General features: G+C 42.2%; 1 protein-coding gene across 1 annotated transcript; it reads left to right on the forward strand.

The window, feature by feature from the left end:
- Positions 1-908: 908 nt before the first annotated feature.
- mst1 (macrophage stimulating 1) lies at positions 909-20,836 on the forward strand (the record flags this gene model as incomplete). Its single annotated transcript, XM_083771117.1, has 18 exons — positions 909-918; positions 1,606-1,783; positions 3,116-3,231; positions 3,957-4,071; positions 4,161-4,297; positions 6,549-6,669; positions 8,025-8,143; positions 9,214-9,385; positions 11,923-12,053; positions 12,586-12,688; positions 15,003-15,139; positions 15,316-15,348; positions 15,761-15,875; positions 16,182-16,259; positions 16,440-16,586; positions 17,404-17,510; positions 18,569-18,708; positions 20,654-20,836. 18 exons carry the CDS (start codon positions 909-911, stop codon positions 20,834-20,836), a joined length of 2,142 nt encoding a protein of 713 aa, XP_083627243.1.
- Positions 20,837-21,874: the final 1,038 nt, after the last annotated feature.

The following is a 21,874-nucleotide window of genomic DNA, read 5'->3' on the forward strand; positions in this document are numbered from 1 at the left end:
TACATGGGCCCTACACGTTTTGGATTAATGGTGTGGTAAGGATAAGAAACACTTATTGTGAAAACTTGCGCCGTTTCTGAAACGCGGTGGGAGGGGCCCAGTGTGTGACCTCATCTCGGAGCTACAGAATGAGCGTAGGGAGAGGGCACATATGGGGCTAGACTTGACTACTGCATGGCTACTGCAGTGCACACGTACAGTGCATTTCATCTCAATTAATGAAGCTATCCACAGCATCACGTGCACCATGCATGTGCTAAAAGTAAAACCTGAACAGTTTAATTGAATATGAGATTCAGATGAACTGAATTAATATTAAGGGCCCTAATGGAAGCCTCTTTCTTGGGTTATAAATCCTCTTAGTAGCCTAGACCTAATTGAACTGTAGTTTCTTGTGCTTTTTTCTACAAACTGTTAATATGCTCAACTTTTCAATCAATTCAACCATGTAGGCCTACTTGCATGCCGACCATTTCCGTTCTATATGATAAATGAGACATTATACTGACCTCTAGCCTTTACAACAAGTATTACATGCTTTTTATTCTATTGACAGCCGCTCTCTTCTATCCAAGGAACAAAAACAACAATTGTAGACTTGTGGTGCCATAATGTTGTTATCAGAAGGAATATAGTGTAGGCCTATGCGGGGAGAAATAATGTAAAATGAAAGACACATTTCGTGATTTTCTCCTTCATTAATGATTAATGCACGTATTGATTGGTGTTGGGTTTTCCGGAATATGGCCCTCTGTTTGATCAATGTTCGTTTGTGGCTGGTCTGTACGTGTTTTATAAGGCAAAGCCTTATTATCTATACTAGATGATAGCTTACTACAACACCGTGGCTTTTCACGCCTCCCACTGTAGTTTTGGTTAGGTAATCTCTGTCTCTGTCCTGTGTCATTATGCCGTCTCGTTAGCCGACATATTGGGACTATTTTGTAAAACGAAACGTCAGAGGAACGCTTTTATTTTAGTTTTTTCTCCCACATTGATCATTGACAAGAGGAACAATGAAGCACTTAGTATTCTGTATTGTGGCAATTTTCAACGGACTGGCACTGGGTAAGGTTTTGCAATTCATTGTAGCCTAACCTAGAAATATTTATTTAGATGTTTATATTTTACACTGAGCACTCTGTTATGTGTAATATTAAGGCCTATACATTGTAGCATCCCTTTGTTGTTGTATTGTAATGTTATGTTGTGATAACAAATAAGTGAACCAGCCTATTTTTTTTTATTATTATTTGGGAAATAGTGGCTTGGGTTAGGATTAGGACATGTGTGTTAATTATTGTACTTATTTGAAGTACGACAGTAATTCGATAATTAATGATGTTATCCTGTAAAGGGCAGGCTGCTTTACTAGCTTCACAAACATTTGCAAATTCTTGGTCCAAAGGTTATATGTGTGCAGGCTCATTCCCAAATGTTGATGTACCAATAATGTGCATACTGCATAGTGTATAGGCTAGGTTTAGTCTTTATTTTGCAATGGCAAAATAGGCACAAAAAGGAAATACATTGATATATATCCCTGCATGGGAGCACCTGCCAACAACAAAATGGATCAGTGCTGTGTTATAGTGCCATAAGTAGTGTGTACTTGTCTTGTTCCATTGCACACTCCAGGGCATCGCAGTGCACTGAATGACTTCCAGCGCTCAGAGGGGAGGGAGCTGGTTCCCACATCCTGGAATTCTGCTCGGGTTGTCATGCTCACAGGCCTGGGCCTGGAGGACTGCTCCGCTAGATGCGCACAGTCATTAGAGTGCCGGTAGGATTTGTCCTATACTCCTCGAAAGGCCATTAACCACAACAAACTCCATGCATTTTGTTGCCCGGGGTCCCTAGGGGCCTATATGCCACTCTAAAAAAAGGTGCCAACTGGAACCGACATTGGTTCTTCTTCAGACTCAGAGTGATGCCATCTAAGAACCATTTTTTGTTCCATACTGGAACGAACCTTTCAGACCATGGTCCTTTGAAGGCATAAGTATGTAACTTTGCCAAACATGTCCATCTATAGAGGGTAATGCGTGTGACATCATCATCATACCCGGACGTTTTGCGGGAATGCCTACTGAGTAGCAAAAAACTTCATTCTGGCCTTGACAGCCTATACATCCAAACTCACTTTGCCACTCGATTTACCACTCACGTTATGCATGCGCATACCCTCTATACAAGCAGTCATCATCAGCCACGGGTGACGGGAGTAGTGCAGAAACTGGTACACTTACCTTTCACTTTTCACTATTTTTGGTGTTTTCGCTGTTTATTTTGGTTGCCCAAAAATGTCCCTGTCTACCAAAAACAAACAGTGAAAACGCCAAAACAGGGCGATGAACCTCTGCAAGTAAACACCACCACACTACTCCAGTGGCTGATAAATAAGAGTTACATAGGCTAGGCTATGCCTTTAAATAACAATTTATTTGGGGCACAAATGTTTCCCTCTACAAATCTCTTTGTCAACAATAGCCAATCTACAACCTCACAATGCGTCGTGAGCTTGTATTGATCTGCTATTGTCTGTGAACTTTCACCAATCTTTATCTGAATGTTTTGACATGCCAAGAATAAGGATGCCAGGGTTCACACAGTACTTACTACTGAGTGGAATACATGGGTCTGGAAAGTAACTAAGTACATGTACTCAAGTACTGTACCGGATCAAGCGCACAAGCATTGATTTCCTACTGTATTCATGATGTTGAAACACATTGTTAGAATAGTCAATAGTGTTGAGCTTGTCGATCTGCAACATTTTTAACACACACACAGACTGTGCCAGCCTCTTGCAAAGCCATGCTGTAAAGAAACATGTGACTATTCTAACTGTACTAAGTACTGTACTTACTACTATTCCACTTAAATTATTTGAAAATAGCCGATCTACAAACTTTACTTTACTTTGGTACTGGTATATATTTTGATGCCAATACTTTTGTACTTTTACTCAAGTGCAATTTGAGTGTGTTTCTACATTGCAGTATAATGATACTTTTACTTACGTAAAAAAAAAGAAAAGAAAGAAAAAGTATAACTTTTTCCACCACTCTTGGAATGCAAAAACATGACTGTGAAAAACATCCCTCAACCCTAGAGCCTTCAACTACGAGACCCGTCCTGTCATCTCCTGTAAGCACCTGCCCTGGGTGGGCGACGGCAGCAACGCAGAGGTCAAGCGCAATGTCAACTGTGACCTGTACGAGAAGAAGGGTGAGATGAGATGAGTCACAAAATGTTTACTAAAGGTTCCCAGCAGTGCGTGAACTGTTTGCTGTGTGGGTTGATATCTCTTACCTTTACTTCTAATCCCCAGGGCTCACACCGAGTTTAGCAAATCCTCTTTTTCTTTTAATGCCCCCGAGACTCCTGGAAGAATGCCCTTCAACACACTTTAAAGTTTTGTTTTCACAGTAACTAGTCTATGACCACGCTCTATTGTGTATCTATTTGTAGTGTTTTAACCTACTTAGTATTTCATATTAGTATCTAGTGAAAGTTATTGTTTTCACGCGTCTTCCTGTCTATGTCTTTTATTTTAAGGTATTTTTTCATTGTGTGCCGACTGCCATTGTTTATATTTTGCTCGCTCAACTTCACTGTCAATGAGAGTATAACCCCAGTACCTTTCAAGTAGTTCACCCCCAAAAATTACAGTCACACACCCCATGACTTTTTGTTTTTGTCAAATTCCTGAGCCAATAATTCGACGACCGGGTCATCGGTCAGTATAGGAGACTCAGTATAGGAGACTCTTGAGTCTTCTCCTCTTTGAGTCTCCCGCCGGTCATCTTATTGGCTTAGGAATGCGAAAAAACATCAATGAATTCAAGGCTTCATGGGGTGTGTAATTGATAGAAAATAACTAATTCGTTATTTGAGTGAAGTGCTCCTTTAAATAAAAGTTTGAAATTAAATGATGTTCTTTCATCCTGAAGTGTATGTACGGAAGTGCATCGTAGGCAAAGGTGAAGATTACAGAGGCAAAGTCTTCACGACCAGAAGTGGACACACTTGCCAGCAGTGGTGGTCAAAGTTCCCCCACGACCACAGGTGAGACCAATCCTCTGAGCTGTGTTGTTATCCTTGTGTCACTTCTAGTCCTGGGGTTGTTTAAAAGGCGGCCTCTCCATCTGCTGCAGGTGGACCCCCACGGCTAGTAACGGCCTGGAGTTGAACTACTGCAGGAACCCAGATGGGGACCGCATCGGGCCATGGTGCTACACCACCGACCCAGAACGCCGCTACGAGAGCTGCAACATCCCGCACTGCAAAGATGGTACCGTACCCTACACCCCACTCTGTTCACATATACATCACTGTCTTAATCCTAAAGCTGTAAACAGATCAGAAAAATTGTTTGTTTTAGGTACATTGCTAGAGTGACCACAGGAGAAACTAGAAAAAGTGCCCAGGTCCCAAGGCACAGGTCTCCACCAGGAGGATAGGAGTGTGTGTGATGTTTAGGAGTAATATAAACACGGGTACAAAGCGGGCTACTCCTGAAAACTTTAGAAGCCAATCGTAGCCAATCAGGATGGATTATGAGAAATAAAACAAACCCATCTTGATCACATGACTATGGAGAGCATGTACCGATTTGCGTGAAATGTGGATAAAATCTGAAGGAGTAATATTAGAAAATGTGTTTTACATAACGGCCTCCTGGTGGCGCTATATAGAGCAGATGTGAAAAATTCACAGGTTTTTCCTTGGCCTCTAGGGAGTGTGCATACAAAGTTTCACACAGATCCATGCAGGTAGAGGTAAAAACACTAATTGGCCAGTTATAGCGCCACCATGAGGCTGAGTTGAAAATGTTCCAATGGCATTTCTTCCTCGGCCTAGTGGGAATGTGCGTGCACAATTTCACAGAAATCACACGACGTGTTCATGATTTGCGGCGTTTGGTTTGAAACCAATCAGCCAATCTTAGCCAATCAGGATGGAGTCTGAAAAATCTGAAAGACCCGTTTCGTTGAAAGGCTCTAGAGAGACTGTGTACCAAGTTGCGTGATGTTTGGACCAAATCTGTAGGTGTACTGTCCAAAAAAATGTTTTGCCCAAAGCGGCCTCCTGGTGGCGCTATAAGAGGCCAATGTGAAAACCTTGGGGCAGAGGTTCAGCTGTGGCATTCAGGGAGCGTGTGTGTGCAGAGTATGGCTGCGATCAAGCCAACGGTGTCGGAGATTAGCTGTCCACAGACGGACGGATGGACGGACACACGGACAGACACACACATGGACGGACGGAGTGCAAAACATACTCTCTCCCCATGCCTTCGGCCTGTTGGAGACAATTACCAACAGGTTTATGTAGCAAGGAAGCCTTTGATGGTAAATGGCTGTATAAGCGTGTCCTGTGTGTAGGGTAGGGGGCTAGGGGCTCTCACACAGTGACCCGTGTGTAGAGTACTATATACTCCAGGAAGTTTAATGATGTTACGGCTCTGGATAGACCGTTTACTATACAGTAAATTGACATAAAAATAGACATTTGGGTTGTGTGGTATTTTTAGTTTTTTTACACAAAAGAGTATTTCTGTCCATAGATTTACCCTTGTGGTATGATGTTTTTAACTCTTGGTCTTTGTACCCATGCTCTAATAAGCGACAGCTCCATGATTCGACATGCAACTCCTTGCAACATGCAAGTACTTTTATCCCCAATGGCAGTTGCAAGGAGTTGCATTGAACTTAAAACTGTTTTGTTGCAAGGAGTTGCATGGCAAATCAGTGCAAAGCAGAAATCCTCTGCTTTGTCACAGATGCGTCGGAGATGCTGACATTTCCGTAGGTAATGTTTTTAGCGATTAAGGTGAGGGGAGTGAAAGCTGTCAGTTCGCAAAATCGTATTACGGCCTGTGTTCTTATGGAAGATTGTTGTTATGCAGCTCCCCTGACGATGGCTTCAAAAGTTGTTTAGATTTCTTCCTGGCTGTACTCTATTGCCATCCATTGTGTTGTCTTTTATGTTGGAAGATCAAAGATCTTTGATAAAGAGGTCAATGTATTGAGAAGCTGGTTCAGAAATGGAATATATGCCACTGATAATGGGTCGGCCCGGAGGATTAACTGCATTTTTATGTATTTCTGGGAACATGTAGAATGTGGGTATTATGAATGTGGGTATCTTAGGACCGGTTTTGAAATGAAAATCTCGCTCTTTTTCTGTTGTCCACTTTTTCTCGACAGCATTGTTCAGACCTGTCAGTTAATTCACGTTGCATGTACTCTACAGGAATGCATGTAATGCACTCTTACATGCATGTGTAGTGTCCTTACAAAGGTACTGAATTAATGAATGAATGAATGAATGAATTAATATTTTATTTTCGTATCCGGACAATTTCTTGACCCATCCCACATGGGATTATCAGACACAGCAATTAAAACAGTAACAAAAACAAAACCATTCAGGTGTGTAGCCAGCCAGCCAGCAACTCAACCAGATTGCAAGCAGGTGCAGTAGACCCACACGGACCTGCATAGAAACACTGTTACATGTAACGGAGTATTGTCCTTATACAGAGGTGTGCATTACATGTAATGGAGAGGACTACAGGGGACAAGTGGACCACACAGTGAGTGGCAGAGAGTGTCAGAGATGGGACCAGCAGCATCCTCATCAGCATATCTACCAGCCCGAAAAGTATTTATACAACACTATACTTTATACAAAGTGTTTATACAGTGTTTATACTTGATGACTATTAGCTCTATTAGCTCGACTACAGGAACTGGAAGAAAACCATACTGTTGTGTAACATATTACACAGCTAGGTTCTGGAGGTGCTACTGTACTAACCCTGATTATTAGAATGTAGAACATCTTCTTTCAATTTGTTTCTAAAATAGCAAACTACAAGCTCATTGTCCCTTCAAGGTGGGTTATAATAGAAACGTAAACAAAAACAAAAAATATTAAACACGAAAATAAGTGAAAATTGATCTATTCGCAGAGCTATTTTCAGCAAAGAAATGTGGTGTAGAGGGGATAAAGGAGCACACCCTAGTATAGACCACTGGGGGACCCCGGCCAACAACTTTAATTTAAGTGGCTGATATAGGCCAAATTATAATTGGGATTTTGTGAATTACCGGAAAAAGCACGTTTATGTGTACAGTACATGCCAGATATTATTTCTTATATTTTGTATACAGTAAGTCACGGTGCACAAAGTTTTCAGCCTTGACCCCAGATTACCGAACCGTGCTTGTTACGACCCAACCATGATAATTAATTGACAATAAATGATTTGGCTGCTGACACCAGCCAGGTGTTTAATAATTTAAATATGAATAAAGTCAATACATTTAAATTAACAAAGCAGTATTAATCACAAAAAGCATAGAAAAAATAATTGTTTTTCAAAGGGAGGTCATTGAGGAGAAAACAAATATAATTGCTGACATTATTGGCAGAAGGTTTTTGTTTTCAGTGTGCCACGTTGACCAGAAACTTCTTCAAGCAAGCTGTGTTTGTAAAGTTGTTTCAAGGTACTACTACTGCTCATAACTGCTTAACCCCTGTATACTTTGTTGAAAGGTGTCTCCTGGGGTCCCCCGTCTACACCAAATATCTTTGCTGAATATATATATATTTTTTTAACTATGAATACAGGTGTGCCCTGATATTTTGCCTTGCCCGTTGGTGTGCTTGGGGCACAGACAGTTTGGTATATTAGGTAAAACATCTCCACTGTTTTGACATACATCTTACAATAAATGCACCGACTCTCTGTATGTACGTACCAGTACGTACGTCTGTATTCCACGTATCTCAAGAACCGTTCGACCCACCGACTTCATTTCATTTGTCGGTCGGATAGGCGGTTGTCCAGAACCACCAGAAAAGGCTCTGGCCCAAATCAGCCAATTCATTGCCATGACAAGCCTAGCCTAAGCTTGTTTTGGCAAACTCTCCACACCAACCATTACACTACTTAGTCTGTCCACTTTCCACAGTCAGTTTGCACTCTTCAATGACTGAACTCTGTTTTCCAGGTATCCAGATAAGAGTTTGGATGACAACTACTGCCGTAATCCTGATGCATCCCCAGTACCCTGGTGTTATACCACAGAGACTGATGTGGAGAGAGAGAACTGTGAGATCAGCAAGTGCAGTAAGACATTGACTTCTCAAACCTTTTTGTTTAATTCCATGGACCTCCGTAACTCTGAGAGTGTACAAATGGAACCAACATGCTGACATTTCACACAAGTGAAGGTGGAGTCTCTCCTTGACCTACGGTATAGGGCTGCTGGCACTGAGTATCCCTAACGTCTGAGGAAAAGCTCAAATGTTACAGAATAAATTCCACAATATTGGATTATAGTTCTTTCTGGTGTGAAAATTTGATTTGTTTTTCTAATAATAGCTTTCATTTTGTATAGAGCCTTTCATGGACGCTTTATAAAATGAACAACCAACAAACAAACAACTATATGCCATAAGCCTTGAGAGAATAGGTGTCTTCTCAAGGCACTATAAGCAAAAGGATGCACAGCCAACGGGAGAGTTAATACTGAGTGAAAATAATGTATAGTCGCACACTCATAGCTGCCAATGCATTTTGCGTTTTAATGAGGACACAGAGACACCAACATTTCGGACAGATAATATTGCCTTCTTCAGGCTAATCTCTATTGGGAGAGAGTTCCACAGGGTGGGGGGCCTGCCACATTGAAGCCTCTGTCTCCAACGGTTTGCTTGTTTGTTTTGGGGACAGAGAGGATGTCCAAGTCTGTGGACCGCTTGTCTGGGTTTCCGAGGCTAGTGGACTGCAGGTTCCATGACAGAGAACAACATGCTAGGGTTGTTCTGCTGCCTGAGACCCAATAAGAGAGGAATAATTTATTGTTCTACTGTTTTGATCCGCCCAGCGTGATCTAGTATGAGAGTGACAACACTAGCGTTGACTCCCATTGTAACAATGGAATGCGGAAGAGTTCATTCTCAATGGGATAGTTCCGATGATTGGAACTATAGAACATAGCACCCCACTTTGTGGCGAGATCAAAGCGTTGTCGCCATTCTTTTCTTCTACGGCTCTGGATCCACCACCCAGTGCATGTTTCTTTACCCAAAACACAAAATACTCATATGTCAATCATAGTTGAAATTGTCAAGTAAGTTCCCTCAAAGCTCCGTCAGTGTCTGAGAATGCAACCCATTTTCACCTCTCGTGTCCAGCTGTGGTTCCTAAGAAGCGCCATCGCTCCAGCTACACAACCAACTGTTTCCGTGGCCGCGGGGAGGACTACCGGGGGAAGGTGAACGAGACCACGTCGGGGATCCCCTGCCAGCGGTGGGACGCCCAGTACCCTCACGAACACCCCTTCTACCCAAACACATACGAATGCAAGTGAGTGACACAGACCTCTGTGGGATGACAGTAATGGCTAATTTACGATGGATCCAAGAATAGCTGATCTAAGCTCACACACAAATCTACAATCTACAATGCGTACGTGTGTCCGATGCACTGCCATTTTCGCCACATGAATGACACAGAGTGTGTTTCAATTAACCACTTAATGGCGTTGCACATCGCAAATGTGTCACACACCACAATGTGTTGTGAGATTGTAGATCCTTACACTTGCTGTGTGCCTTTTCTTTTAATATTTGCATGGTTGAATTCCAAATACATTGCATATTTAACATTTAACAGAATTCCATCTTAACAAATCAGAGACATTGGGAAAACTTGAAAACTTAAATATTAAATTAATTAGCAATCACTGTCTTTTGATATATTTCAAGGAAATGCTTTCCTTGGGTAAACCTCATCTTTAACTGAATTAATCAAGGATTAAAACCACTTAAACCCACTTAATCAACTCTACAGCGCATGTTGAGCGTTTTTATTTCATTTTTTTTAATACTGTTTTTATTAGGCATTTCTTGTATATGACAACTTATATGACAATCTTTGACAATAATAATGAGTTATTCAGTTATAAAATGAAAGATAAAGACAGGTAATGTAAATTCCACATACAATACATAATAAAAAAGATATATAAATGTGATAAAAACAAAAAAACAAAAAAACAGTTAAACAACGACAAATGTGAACAGACAAACAAAACAAAGACCACAGGACAGACACTCTTGCTCTCAAAACTTTCCCAACACGTTGTTGTAAATTAACAGAATTACAGACATTTCTTTTTAACAGTTTCCGTGCCTTGAATGGATTACTCCAGGTTAATGTCGCTGCCGTATCGGACATACCCGCCTTTTGTTTTATGTGTTTAATCCGCCGTAATGTAATGAATCAAAAGAAAATCCGTCTTCGTCGCGGAGTATGAGACTGGATGCCTTCGCTGTGATGTCGAAACCGGAAATCGTCACATGCTGTGGGCTGCTAGGGCTTCTGGGAAATTGAGGCCAATGGAAATGCATTGGGTGCAACGCCTCATTGAAACCAATCTTGTGTGCGTCTTCCGCGTGCACCAAGATGGTGGATGCTACACACAGATCATAACAAACCACGGGAGCTTTTTTTGATGGATTTTCGCGGATTAAAAGCCCAAATAATTCAGCGTATGCTCTAAAGGTAATACAACAATCTCGGCAGTGAAGGGGGGTTGATTAAAATGCGGGTTAATCGTAAAAAACAGTCAAACTGTTAAATGAGAATAAATAAAATAAAATAAAATCCTCAGTTCCTTTTTTTTCTTTACTTTTCTTTCCAATTTTCTAATATGTTATCTATTGTGTAGGAGGGGTTAGCGTGCACCTATTGAAATGGTCAATGAAGGGTTGCCATGTCTGGTAAAATCTATCTTCACTCCCTCTCAATTCAAACTTTATCTTTTCCAATTGCAAGTAGTGCATAACATCTTTCATAAGTGTAGTGTGAGTGGGAACCTGTGCTTGTTTCCAATTCAACAGTATCAGTCTGCGAGCCAGTAGAGTCACATATTTTACCATGTTATATTGGAAAGTAGACAGTTTGACCCCGGTCCACCCGACCCCCAGAACTGCTGTCAGTGGATCCGGGTCAAAAGGTCTTCCAACAATGTCTGACAGTGATTTAAATATACTTTGCCAAAATGATGTTAGTTTAGTGCAGTGCCAGAACATATGAGCTAGGGTGGCCGGCGACTGGCTACATCTGTCGCAGGCTGGATTCACATTTGGAAACATTCTGTTGAGTTTTTCCTTTGACAAATGTAACCTGTGTAATATGTTAAACTGTATAAGACCGTGCCTGGCACATACTGAAGAAGAGTGCACAAACTTTTGAGATGTAGACCATTGCTCGTCAGTGATAGATATTCCTAAGTCGTTTTCCCAAGCAGTTTTTAAATACTCCAATGAGGCATTATTATCTAAACATGAGAGAGAATTATAAATAATAGAAACACCTCCTTTGAGCAATGGGTCAGGTAGAAATATAGATTCCATTGATGAGTTGGGAGGTATGTTTGGAAATGAAGCAGTGTGTTGTGTTAAAAAATGTCGTATCTGTAGAAATCTAAAGAAATGTGATTGGGGTAAATTGAATTTGCGTCGTATTTGTTCAAAGGTCGGAAATAACCCATCAATATAAAGATCTTTGAAGGAGTGAATACCATTTCTATGCCACACTTTAAACAATGCGTCAGAAAGGGACGGTAAAAAAGCATGGTTAGCGACCAGAGGTGCGTGCACAGAACCCGGGTGCCAACCGAAATGCCTTCGTATTGAGAGCCAAATTTTGAGAGAATGCCAGACTATGGAATTCTTTGGCGAGCGTTTTTATTTCTGAGCACTTTAGAAAACAATCCTGAAAGAACTACGGGTTTAGAGGGAATTTGTAGAATCGGCCTCAGGTCTTAATGGATTAAATGTATTGCAGAGGACTCCTATAATCCCTATTTCCCCAAATTACCACATCATTGCAACCAGGGGCCTGGAGGAGAACTACTGTCGTAACCCGGACGGATCGGAGGCTCCCTGGTGCTTCACGTCTGTGCCTGAGATGAGGACGGTCCTATGCCTGCAGATCAAACGCTGTGCAGACGACATCGAAGCTGAGGGTACGCCGCCCCCTGCTGTTCGGTTGTGGTCAGGACAAGCGAGAGGGTTTGAGAGTGGCTTCTCCTGTGCTTATCAGTGCTAGTCTGTTGAGCAGCTGAGGACAAGAGAGCATCATCCGTGCTAGGTTATACTCATGTGACTCAACATGAGGTCTCCCAGGGGTCCTTGAGGAGGGTCCAAGTGCCCCCCAGCTAAATTAGTTAATATAGCATAATTTTAGATTAGATTTAACCACTTTACCCCTATATACATTGTCTATTTGAAAATATATCTACTGTACAGTACCCAGCTCACAACACGTCACGTTGCAACGTGTTTGTGAGTTTGTAGATCTGCTATTATGAAAAAATTAAAACACAAATCTTTGAGATTTGTCCCTGGCACAACATATCATCAGATCGGGGTCCACCACCTAATACACGTGGTATTCATTTGAGGGTCCTTGACATAGCAAAGCAGTTGGAGAACCGCTGGTCTAAACTGTCTCAAGTGCTTCACATACTGCTGTTATTTCCCTGTTGTTTCCTTCAGACTGCTACCATGAAAACGGCAGGAACTACCAGGGCATGGTGCGCAGGACGAGGAAGGGAATCACGTGCCAGAAATGGAACGTTAACACACCTCACAGAACTAAGTATGATGAACAACACTGCTCTACTGTACTTACTTGCACATAACCTGAACAAACTCGTGTGTGATATACTGTACCAGGTCAGTTATTTTCAACCCTTTTCACATCAAGGCCCATTTATTCAGCATTTGAGCCATGGATGATGAGATATAGCCTCACAGATCCAAAACAGAATATTTTGTTGTCTTGGATAAGATTGTGTCCACAATGCTGTATTGATGTAGTGCCATAGGAGAGAGAACAGGCAAATACAAAATAACAATTATTCTACATTTTACATCATTTTACACTCTCAAGAGTTAAAGATCTATAAGGGTCCATTTGATTATCAACTCTCCATCATTTAACTGGGGACCACCTGGAATCCCGTCAAGGACCACTGGTGGTCCCCGGACCACTGGTTGAAAACCACTGTACCAGGTAATCAGATTGGGCTACTGATTTGAGTTGAACTAAAACATTATTAACCATTATTGTTTGATGTGCATAAAACAAGTAATTAATAGGAGTGGCTTATTGTTGGTATCGGCCGAGAATCCCGTCCCCCTTTCAATTCGCTAGTCTTCCTAGGAACAAAAAAGAAGGAATACTCACAGGCCGTGGTATGCATAGATATTAAAAAAATAGATAGCTGCATCGTTGGAGCGATGTGTGTTGAAGGAGGGGCGGATGAATTTACACTGGTAAAATACGCCGGAAGTGTGGAAGGCATGTTACGTCACGCTGCCACTCAAGTGATTACTGGCCAATCACAGCGCATCTTTTCCGGGACTTACAGAACCGAACATGCGCTCTGTGACGCACGCTCATGCTTCTGCGGTGCTTCGCAAAGAATCTCGGGAACGTTTTGCCCTCCCTTGAGCACATACGCTCCACAGCCGGAAAGGGCGTCTATGTTTATATGTCCATGGTGGCACATGGGCAGTGTAAGCACAAACTGCGAGCAGAGTTGCTAATACAGCGTGTGTTTGGTCCAAGAGGGAAATAGAAGTCTGATGGGCGACACATAGAGGGCTCTGGCCCCATATTTAAGATCAGATATGCAAATATATATTATAACATGAAATGAATGGACATATTAAAACTGAAATAAAATGTATGTTCCAATGCTTAATAATATTACTTTCCATAACTGTCTTAGACTCTTTGTTGATGGGGGCTGATTTTCGCAGTGTGCACTGTTCACATTCACAATCAGGTCACAACACCTAAACACATAAATGCTTTTCTACAGTATACAAAGACACATTTGATTGACTATGTCACAATGCCCAAACTTGTGCAGCAGTAGGCTGTAATAATAATAAAAAACATCTGTCGGGGGAGAAGCAAAGCTATTGCCGCTGCTGGATCACTCTATCATCGCAGTTTACACTGCGCATGTGCAAACCTCCCGCAGGAGACCGTGCCACGCCCCCGTGAGTATTCCTTCTTTTTTTGTTCCTAGGAGTCCCCTGGGAAATGGACTGTTGAGGTGGGGTGCAACACCTACCATCCGCTCTCGGTATTCACGGCACACCAAGCCATGCCATGCTGCTCATACACTGAGTTGGCACTGCCTGGGATTAAACTCAGAACCGTGTGCTCTAGCAGCTGACCTACTGTACCATGCCACACACTTACATATAGTATAGTATTACATTCATGGCTCATTCTTTGTTACTCGGTTTTATTATCAAATTATGGAATTATTCTATGCTTGTATTGTACTAATTAAGCAGCCTATAATAAGATGTACAAGGCCACGAGGCCTTGTGGTTAGAGCGTGCCCTGAGACTGGGAGGTCGGTGTTCCATCCCCGGCCGGGTCATACACATAGACCCTGGGGTCATTCTCTGCGACATACAGTACTAGCGTCATGTCCAGTTACATACAGTACTAGCGTCATGTCCAGTTGCATACAGTACTAGCGTCATGTCCAGTTACATACAGTACTAGCATCATCCGTCATGTCCAGTTGGGTGTACTTATATTTACTTGTATGTACTTGTATCAAGCTGCCTCACGCTACAGAAACAGGAGATAGGCTCAGGCCCAATGAGCCTCATGGCTCTCCGTAAATGCAATGGTGGTTTTCACAGCCTAGGAAAACAGCGAAGTAATTATCATGACCTAAACTAGGGGTTCTCAACCTGTGAACCACCCATATCGGCTGCCGTGTTAAGTGGACATTATGGGTGGGCCGCAAAAGCTTTTGCGATAATGGGCCCTGTTCTAGAAAATGTTGAGAATCGCTGACCTAAACATTGTTACGGTCATGGACGAGTGATTCCTGTGATTTCTTTAAAGATTCAAAGCTTGGTGTATGATCTTCCAGGATCAACCCAAGGACCCACCCTGAGGCCAACCTGACAGAGAATTACTGCCGTAACCCAGATGGCGACCAGCATGGACCGTGGTGCTACACCACTGATCCCAAAACGGAGTTTGACTACTGTGCTATCAAGCAATGTGGTATAATATAGAACACTGCTCTCTCTTACTATACCCCTCATATGGGGGGGGGGGGGGGCATACAAATGCTCTACACACTCATCAAAATACCTCCCTTCAGAAAGTGCAAATCCATCAGAAGCTCTTCTGTGTTGACAGGCAATTTAACGATTCATCTGTTTCTTGTTTTTGAACAGCTGGAGAGAAAAAACCAACAATTATACCAGCAGGTTAGTTTCTGAAGGCATACGAGCCGAACCATGAATAACAATACCAACCTAAAATGAACCTCATTATGCCTTTCTTTTCTTTCTTTCTTTCTTTCTTTCTTTCTTTCTTTCTTTCTTTCTTTCTTTCTTTCTTTCTTTCTTTCTGTCTGTCTGTCTGTCTGTCTGTCTGTCTGTCTGTCTGTCTGTCTGTCTGTCTGTCTGTCTGTCTGTCTGTCTGTCTGTCTGTCTGTCTGTCTGTCTGTCTGTCTGTCTGTCTGTCTGTCTGTCTGTCTGTCTGTCTGTCTGTCTGTCTGTCTGTCTGTCTGTGGCTGTCTGTCTGTGGCTGTCTGTCTGTCTGTCTGTCTGTCTGTCTTTTAATGAGTCTGAACCATTCTCGTGCCTGTGTCTTGTCATGTGCGCTTTGGGGAACAAGAGAACCCAGAGTTCAGCGAGTGCGGGAAGAGAGATGATCGCCTGCCCAGGACCATGCTGCGCATTGTGAATGGAGTCCCTGGGAACTCTCCGTGGACAGTGAGCCTCAGAGACAGGTCAGTCAGGGAGAAGCAGCGCTGGGCCTCAGACAGAGCTACTGTATATGACCCCAGACATAGGGCTGGGAGCCTTTAGGGTTCAAACCAGTGGTGCAAAGAGTACGCAAATGTTTTACTTAAAGTAAAAGTATCAATACTGTATCAGTACTAAAGTACCAAAAGTAGTTCTTAAATGAATGAATAAAATGTATACAAACATCTTTTGAAAATAACAGGTAACAGAATAACAGCTTCTAGATATTTTCTAATGTACAGGTAGGGCTTGCCAAGCCCTAGTGACCTATCTGTTTCCCCTGTATCCAGGAAAGGAAACCATTTTTGCGGAGGATCACTGGTTAACCCCAGATGGGTGATCAGCACCAAGCAGTGCTTCTCCTCCTGGTAAACATGATCCATTTACAACCGAGAAAATGTTTGCATTGTTTTTCACATTTTGTTCACATTCACCTGTGAATAAAATGTGTATTTATTTGTGTGTGTGTGTGTGTGTGTGTGTGTGTGTGTGTGTGTGTGTGTGTGTGTGTGTGTGTGTGTGTGTGTGTGTGTGTGCGTGCGCTACAGTTACGTGGACCTCCCAGGGTACTCTGCGACGATGGGGACGTTGTTCCGTGATCCCCAAGACGGAGAGCCCGACGTGCAGAACATCCCTCTCACCAAGATCATCTGTGGACCTTCAGAGTCTCAGCTGGTCATGCTGCAGCTGGAATAGTGGGTATTATCACAGTCTGGACTGTACATAACAAAACAAAAACAAACAGAGAGGGACATTCCTTAGGCCTGACGTCGAACATTTTCTGAAATACCTCATGTTTTTAATCAGTGGTGCTCAATATTTCATGGCAAGGACCCCCAGAATTAATGTATTTGGCCACCGACCCCCATCTGAAAATATGTTGTTCCAGGGACTCCCCAGAAGCAAAGACTTTAGTTAAAAACGTTCGCTGTGAAATAATATATCATTCAAAGATGTGTGCCACATTTTCACGATTAAGAAAAAATAGCAGACCTACAAGCTCGTAGTGCGGCACTCTGTGCCACGCTATGAGCTTCTAGATCTGCTATTTTTCAATAGCTAAAGTGTAACATAATGTTAAAACACCAAAAGGGGTTCCAGCCCAGAATGGGTTAAGCCCTATATACTTTGTCATATGAAATATAAAAGTATTATTTTGTACTATTTAACCCATTAACCCTTTAAAACCTGAGGGCGATTACAAATGCCTTCTAAATCAGTACACATGTATTTAACTTGGCCACAGATGTACTAGTGCTGTTAGTCAACTTCCGGCCTCTAGGGGGCGAGACAAAAAGGAGAGAGAACCAATTTCAGCTCCAATTTTGTGTCCCATGATGAAATAGGTATCCCAACCTGAAAATGTATTTTCTGTTGGAGATAAGAGTTGGGAATATTCCTCTTACTGAACAAACACTGTGTAGCAATGATTCATATTGGAAACTATTTAACATATAAAACATTGTCACTTACAGCACCTTTTATTTTCCTATGAATTATTTCCCCCCCTAGCGCCGTCCAAATTAATGACCGTGTTTCTCAAATCTGTCTTCCACCTGAGCGCTACATCGTACCAGAGGGAGAGTATTGTGAGATCGCTGGCTGGGGCGAGACTAAAGGCAAGTGCAATGGAAATCATTCTTTGGTCCTGAATTGTCTGCATCATATCCTTGATGAAACTGCAATATAAAAGCATAATGTTAATAAAAATCATCATCATCATCAGTGGTACCCAAGTAGTGGGTCGGGACCCATTTGTGGGTCACAGACCAATTTTTTAAAGTAAGAGTAAAAAAGATCCCATTTCTTTCTCCTACATTTAAAAAAATAATCTAAGACCTTCCTTAGCCCATCTCACAACGCCACGACGCATGGACAGCCTCAATGTACACTGCTTGCCAGCACCACCATTTGCTCCCACTATTTTAATTTACTTCATTTTCGCCAAACAACAACTCCTACACTCGCCATCTTCCCGCAGATCACGCATCACACATGTTGGGAGGGACACAGATTAATGTATGGGTCACCGTTTTCGTTGCAACACTCCCCTTGCCCTGTCCACCGCACCGACACGCGACACCTCCCCCTTTGGAATTAGACCGCGTCTCGCATCAGAGCCACACGGGGAACATTTCTGTGGGGTGCGTGGCAGACAGGCAGCATCGGAATTTCGGAATATTGAACACGGTCGCCTACCAATTCTCTCCTGTTCTTTCTACCACCACCGCTAACGTTTAAACTGCATGCGGGTGACACACGTACTCCTCTCCTCCACCACCTCCTTTGCTGTGCCAGACATGCAGTGTATCTATCTATCTATCTATCTATCTATCTATCTATCTATCTATCTATCTATCTATCTATCTATCTATCTATCTATCTATCTTATGTAATAACATAAATTTTGTGCCCAAATTCAACCCAACTTCCAAAGATCATCCGTTAATAATTCCCTCCCAATCAATGGTAAGGCCCTAGTATATACAGTATATAACACTTATTTTAACCAAAGAAAATGTACCCTATACCTTTTACTAAATGTAGGCGTGTGAAAGTATACGTATCCAAGAAATATGAATGCCCAAGTACAGATGTTCATAAAATGTAGTTAAGTACTCAAGTAAATGTACTTCTTTACACTATAGCTCTCTGTCTCCATCTCTCTGTTTTCCAGGTACTGGAGACGACTCAGTGCTCAACGTGGCTCAGATGCCCGTTCTGAGCAATAAGGAATGCAACAAATACTTCCGGGGTCGCGTCCGAGACAACGAGATGTGCACCAGCTCCTTCCAGGGTGGGGTGGGCGCATGTGAGGTAGGCATGATCACCAGCTCCTTCCAGGGTGGGGTGGGCGCATGCGAGGTAGGCATAATCACCAGCTCCTTCCAGGGTGGGGTGGGCGCATGCGAGGTAGGCATAATCACCAGCTCCTTCCAGGGTGGGGTGGGCGCATGCGAGGTAGGCATGATCACCAGCTCCTTCCCAGGGTGGGGTGGGCGCATGCGAGGTAGGCATAATCACCAGCTCCTTCCAGGGTGGGGTGGGCGCATGCGAGGTAGGCATGATCACCAGCTCCTTCCCAGGGTGGGGTGGGCGCATGCGAGGTAGGCATAATCACTGATCAAACTAGAAAAGTATGCTCCTTAGAGCACAGGTCTCCGCCAGGCTGGGTTCCATACCCATGGCTGGCAAACTGTGGTGGTTTATGACTATTTTAGCCACCTTATGTTATCCTCCATTGATATCATGCTGGGCAAGACTTGGCCGGTTGAGTGGTTTAACGGAAGTAGCAGCATTTTGGCTGAATTACCTTACCACCAAAGGAAATGACGTTGCCGCTTTACAAATCTATTTACGTTCTCTGTGAATGAAACGAGTGTTGTGATCGGTCGGAAAATAATGTATCCGGGGGAAAGACGTCCGACTGATGTTCCGGCTTGACACTTCCAGCAGAACACTCTCTGCCTTAGGTCGTGAAACTCGTGACCAGGCTTTTCTCTTCGCAGATGAGTAAGGCTGGGAACGAGGCTACATTGATATTATCTTATTGTCCATCGATGCCTAATAAATATACTGTAGTGAAACAAGTGCAGTCCATAAACTTGACACAGATTGTGTTATCATTATGTGTATGTGGGTGGCCACACACTGAGGATTCTGACCAGGGTTCAGGGAGGCCTGGTTACATTTCCCTCATTCCCCTCTTTACACCTATAGTATGATCATGTGACAATGAAACCGTTTCAGATTCAGATGTTCGCTTAATGTTTGCAGATTTGTTCAAATTATGATGAAGGCCAAACTAGGGACGATGTGGTTAGAAATACATATCGTCTCTGATGGTGACGGGTGGAAACCTCACAAAGTATAGGGCACTAATTTACAAACAAAAAACAAAATAATTTTAATTTGGAGATACACTTACTACACCATCATCGTTACATGTTAGCAGACGGACCTCGTCGGCATTTAAACTTGTAGCACTGCGTGTGTACTCACCTAATAATTAAATAAATTAAATACTTCGAGTCAGATATTGTGCTCTAGTTTCATCCATTTGAAAGTTCTGGCAGAAAACATTGCCACTTTTACACAAGATTAACACAAGATTAACACAGACAACAGTGAGGCCGGACCTGAAAAGACTGCTGGACTGAAAATATAAAAACTTCCATTGGGAACAATCGATGTGGGAAGCACAAACGTAATGGGGTACACAATTGACAGGTGCGTATGATTGGTGTACAATTGTGTGCCCCATACCTTTGTGTTTCCCAAATAACATTTTGAAATGTTGTGGAGATATATATTTTTTTCTGCCAGAACTTTCAAATGGATATGAAACTAGTCTCCAAAACGACTCCAAAGTATTAGGAATTAATTATTGGGTGAGTACACACGCAGTGTTACAAGTTTAAATGCAGACAAGGTCGGTCTGCTAACCGTACATGGATCGGACCGATCTATGGCTGTCTATTTGGAATACATAAAATGTATGTAAAATCACAGACAGGTTTAAAATAAATATAAATATGTGATGTAGGGTAGTTTTTTAAAGAAATACAGAATAACACGAGGTTCGGTTTTCCTGAAACGGAATGGCAATATTGTTAGCTGCTAGAAGTGTCACAGAAAAAGTGAAACCAAGAGTCACTTGTCCAATGGACAAGTCAAATTTGAAGGCACTTCAAAAGATTAATTATAATAAGATAATCACACAGTCACACGTGTATAATTGAACTGTGTGTCTCCCCTACAGAGGGACTATGGGGGACCTTTGGTTTGTCCCAACAGTGATTGCTGGGTGCTGGAGGGAGTCATCATCCCCATGAGGCGCTGTGGACACCCGGGACAACCCAACATCTTCATCCGCGTCTCTCATTATGTGTCCTGGATTAAAAAGGTCATGGAGATGGGGACGGACATTGTCCCCCAACAGTGACTGTGATCATAGCCTAGGTCTGCTCAGCCGAGACCTAATCCACAGAAACCACAACCACAATGACCCTATGCAGGGTTCCATTTGTTTAAAAGAAATCTCAATCAGATGGACTTGAGTTACAACTGTATTTGGATAGCCTTTTCACATCAACAACCAAATCTCTTCATTAAAAATAAATAGTCGATCTACAATGAATCTATGAACTCAGTTATTAACTCAGTTATTAACTGAACTCAGTATATGTATGTATATATAAGGGGCGATTATAACACAATGTGCTCTTGCTGTGTTTGAGCACACAGCACATGCTGAAAGTGTGGTAAAAGGGCAAAGTTCATGTTTTAAACATGTATTGTTATTTACATTTTCTCCCCCCAGTTATTTAGTCTGTTATCGTTTCAATTATTTTAACTGAAACGTATCCAAAGTTGCATAAAATAGCTGCATTGCTAGAATAAATTCAATGGCTAGTTTCAAAAGTGAATCATATAAGCAGCAGCACACATGCATACAAAGATATTATATTATGGCCATTAATATTTAGACAGATACATATTCAAGCAGGACACGTGTATGTTGCAACGGTACAGGATCCCAGCCATTATCTCACGGATATTTGTTACTTTTGTTGTAATAATCTAATAGAGTGAATCATGTGACCCAGTTTTGACTTGTGTGACCTCAGCTTTAACATGAAAGGTAAAAGATAAGATATCACCGTTGTCGGGCAGAAACCTTGTATCTCCACATTTCAACGTTTTCCCCCATAAATGAACGCCCTACTTCGTCCGTAACATGTCCTGGACTTGTAGATCTGCTATTTTCACTATTTTGGAAAATGTTTTAAAGTGAAAGTGTTTCTGTGGGTTTTATAAAAGGTATTAACAAGAGCCTGTGACTAAATAACAACTATTGGGTCCATTGTAACAAAGGATCTTCTTTCCCTGATTCACTAAAACAGTTTTGGACATGGAAGGTTTCCACCCGACAGCGATGATGACGTGCATACATATGAATGTGACACTAAACGTCAGGTTA

This window comes from Protomyctophum parallelum, assembly GCF_964188405.1.
Source record: "Protomyctophum parallelum genome assembly, chromosome: 8".
Classification (NCBI taxonomy): domain Eukaryota; kingdom Metazoa; phylum Chordata; class Actinopteri; order Myctophiformes; family Myctophidae; genus Protomyctophum; species Protomyctophum parallelum.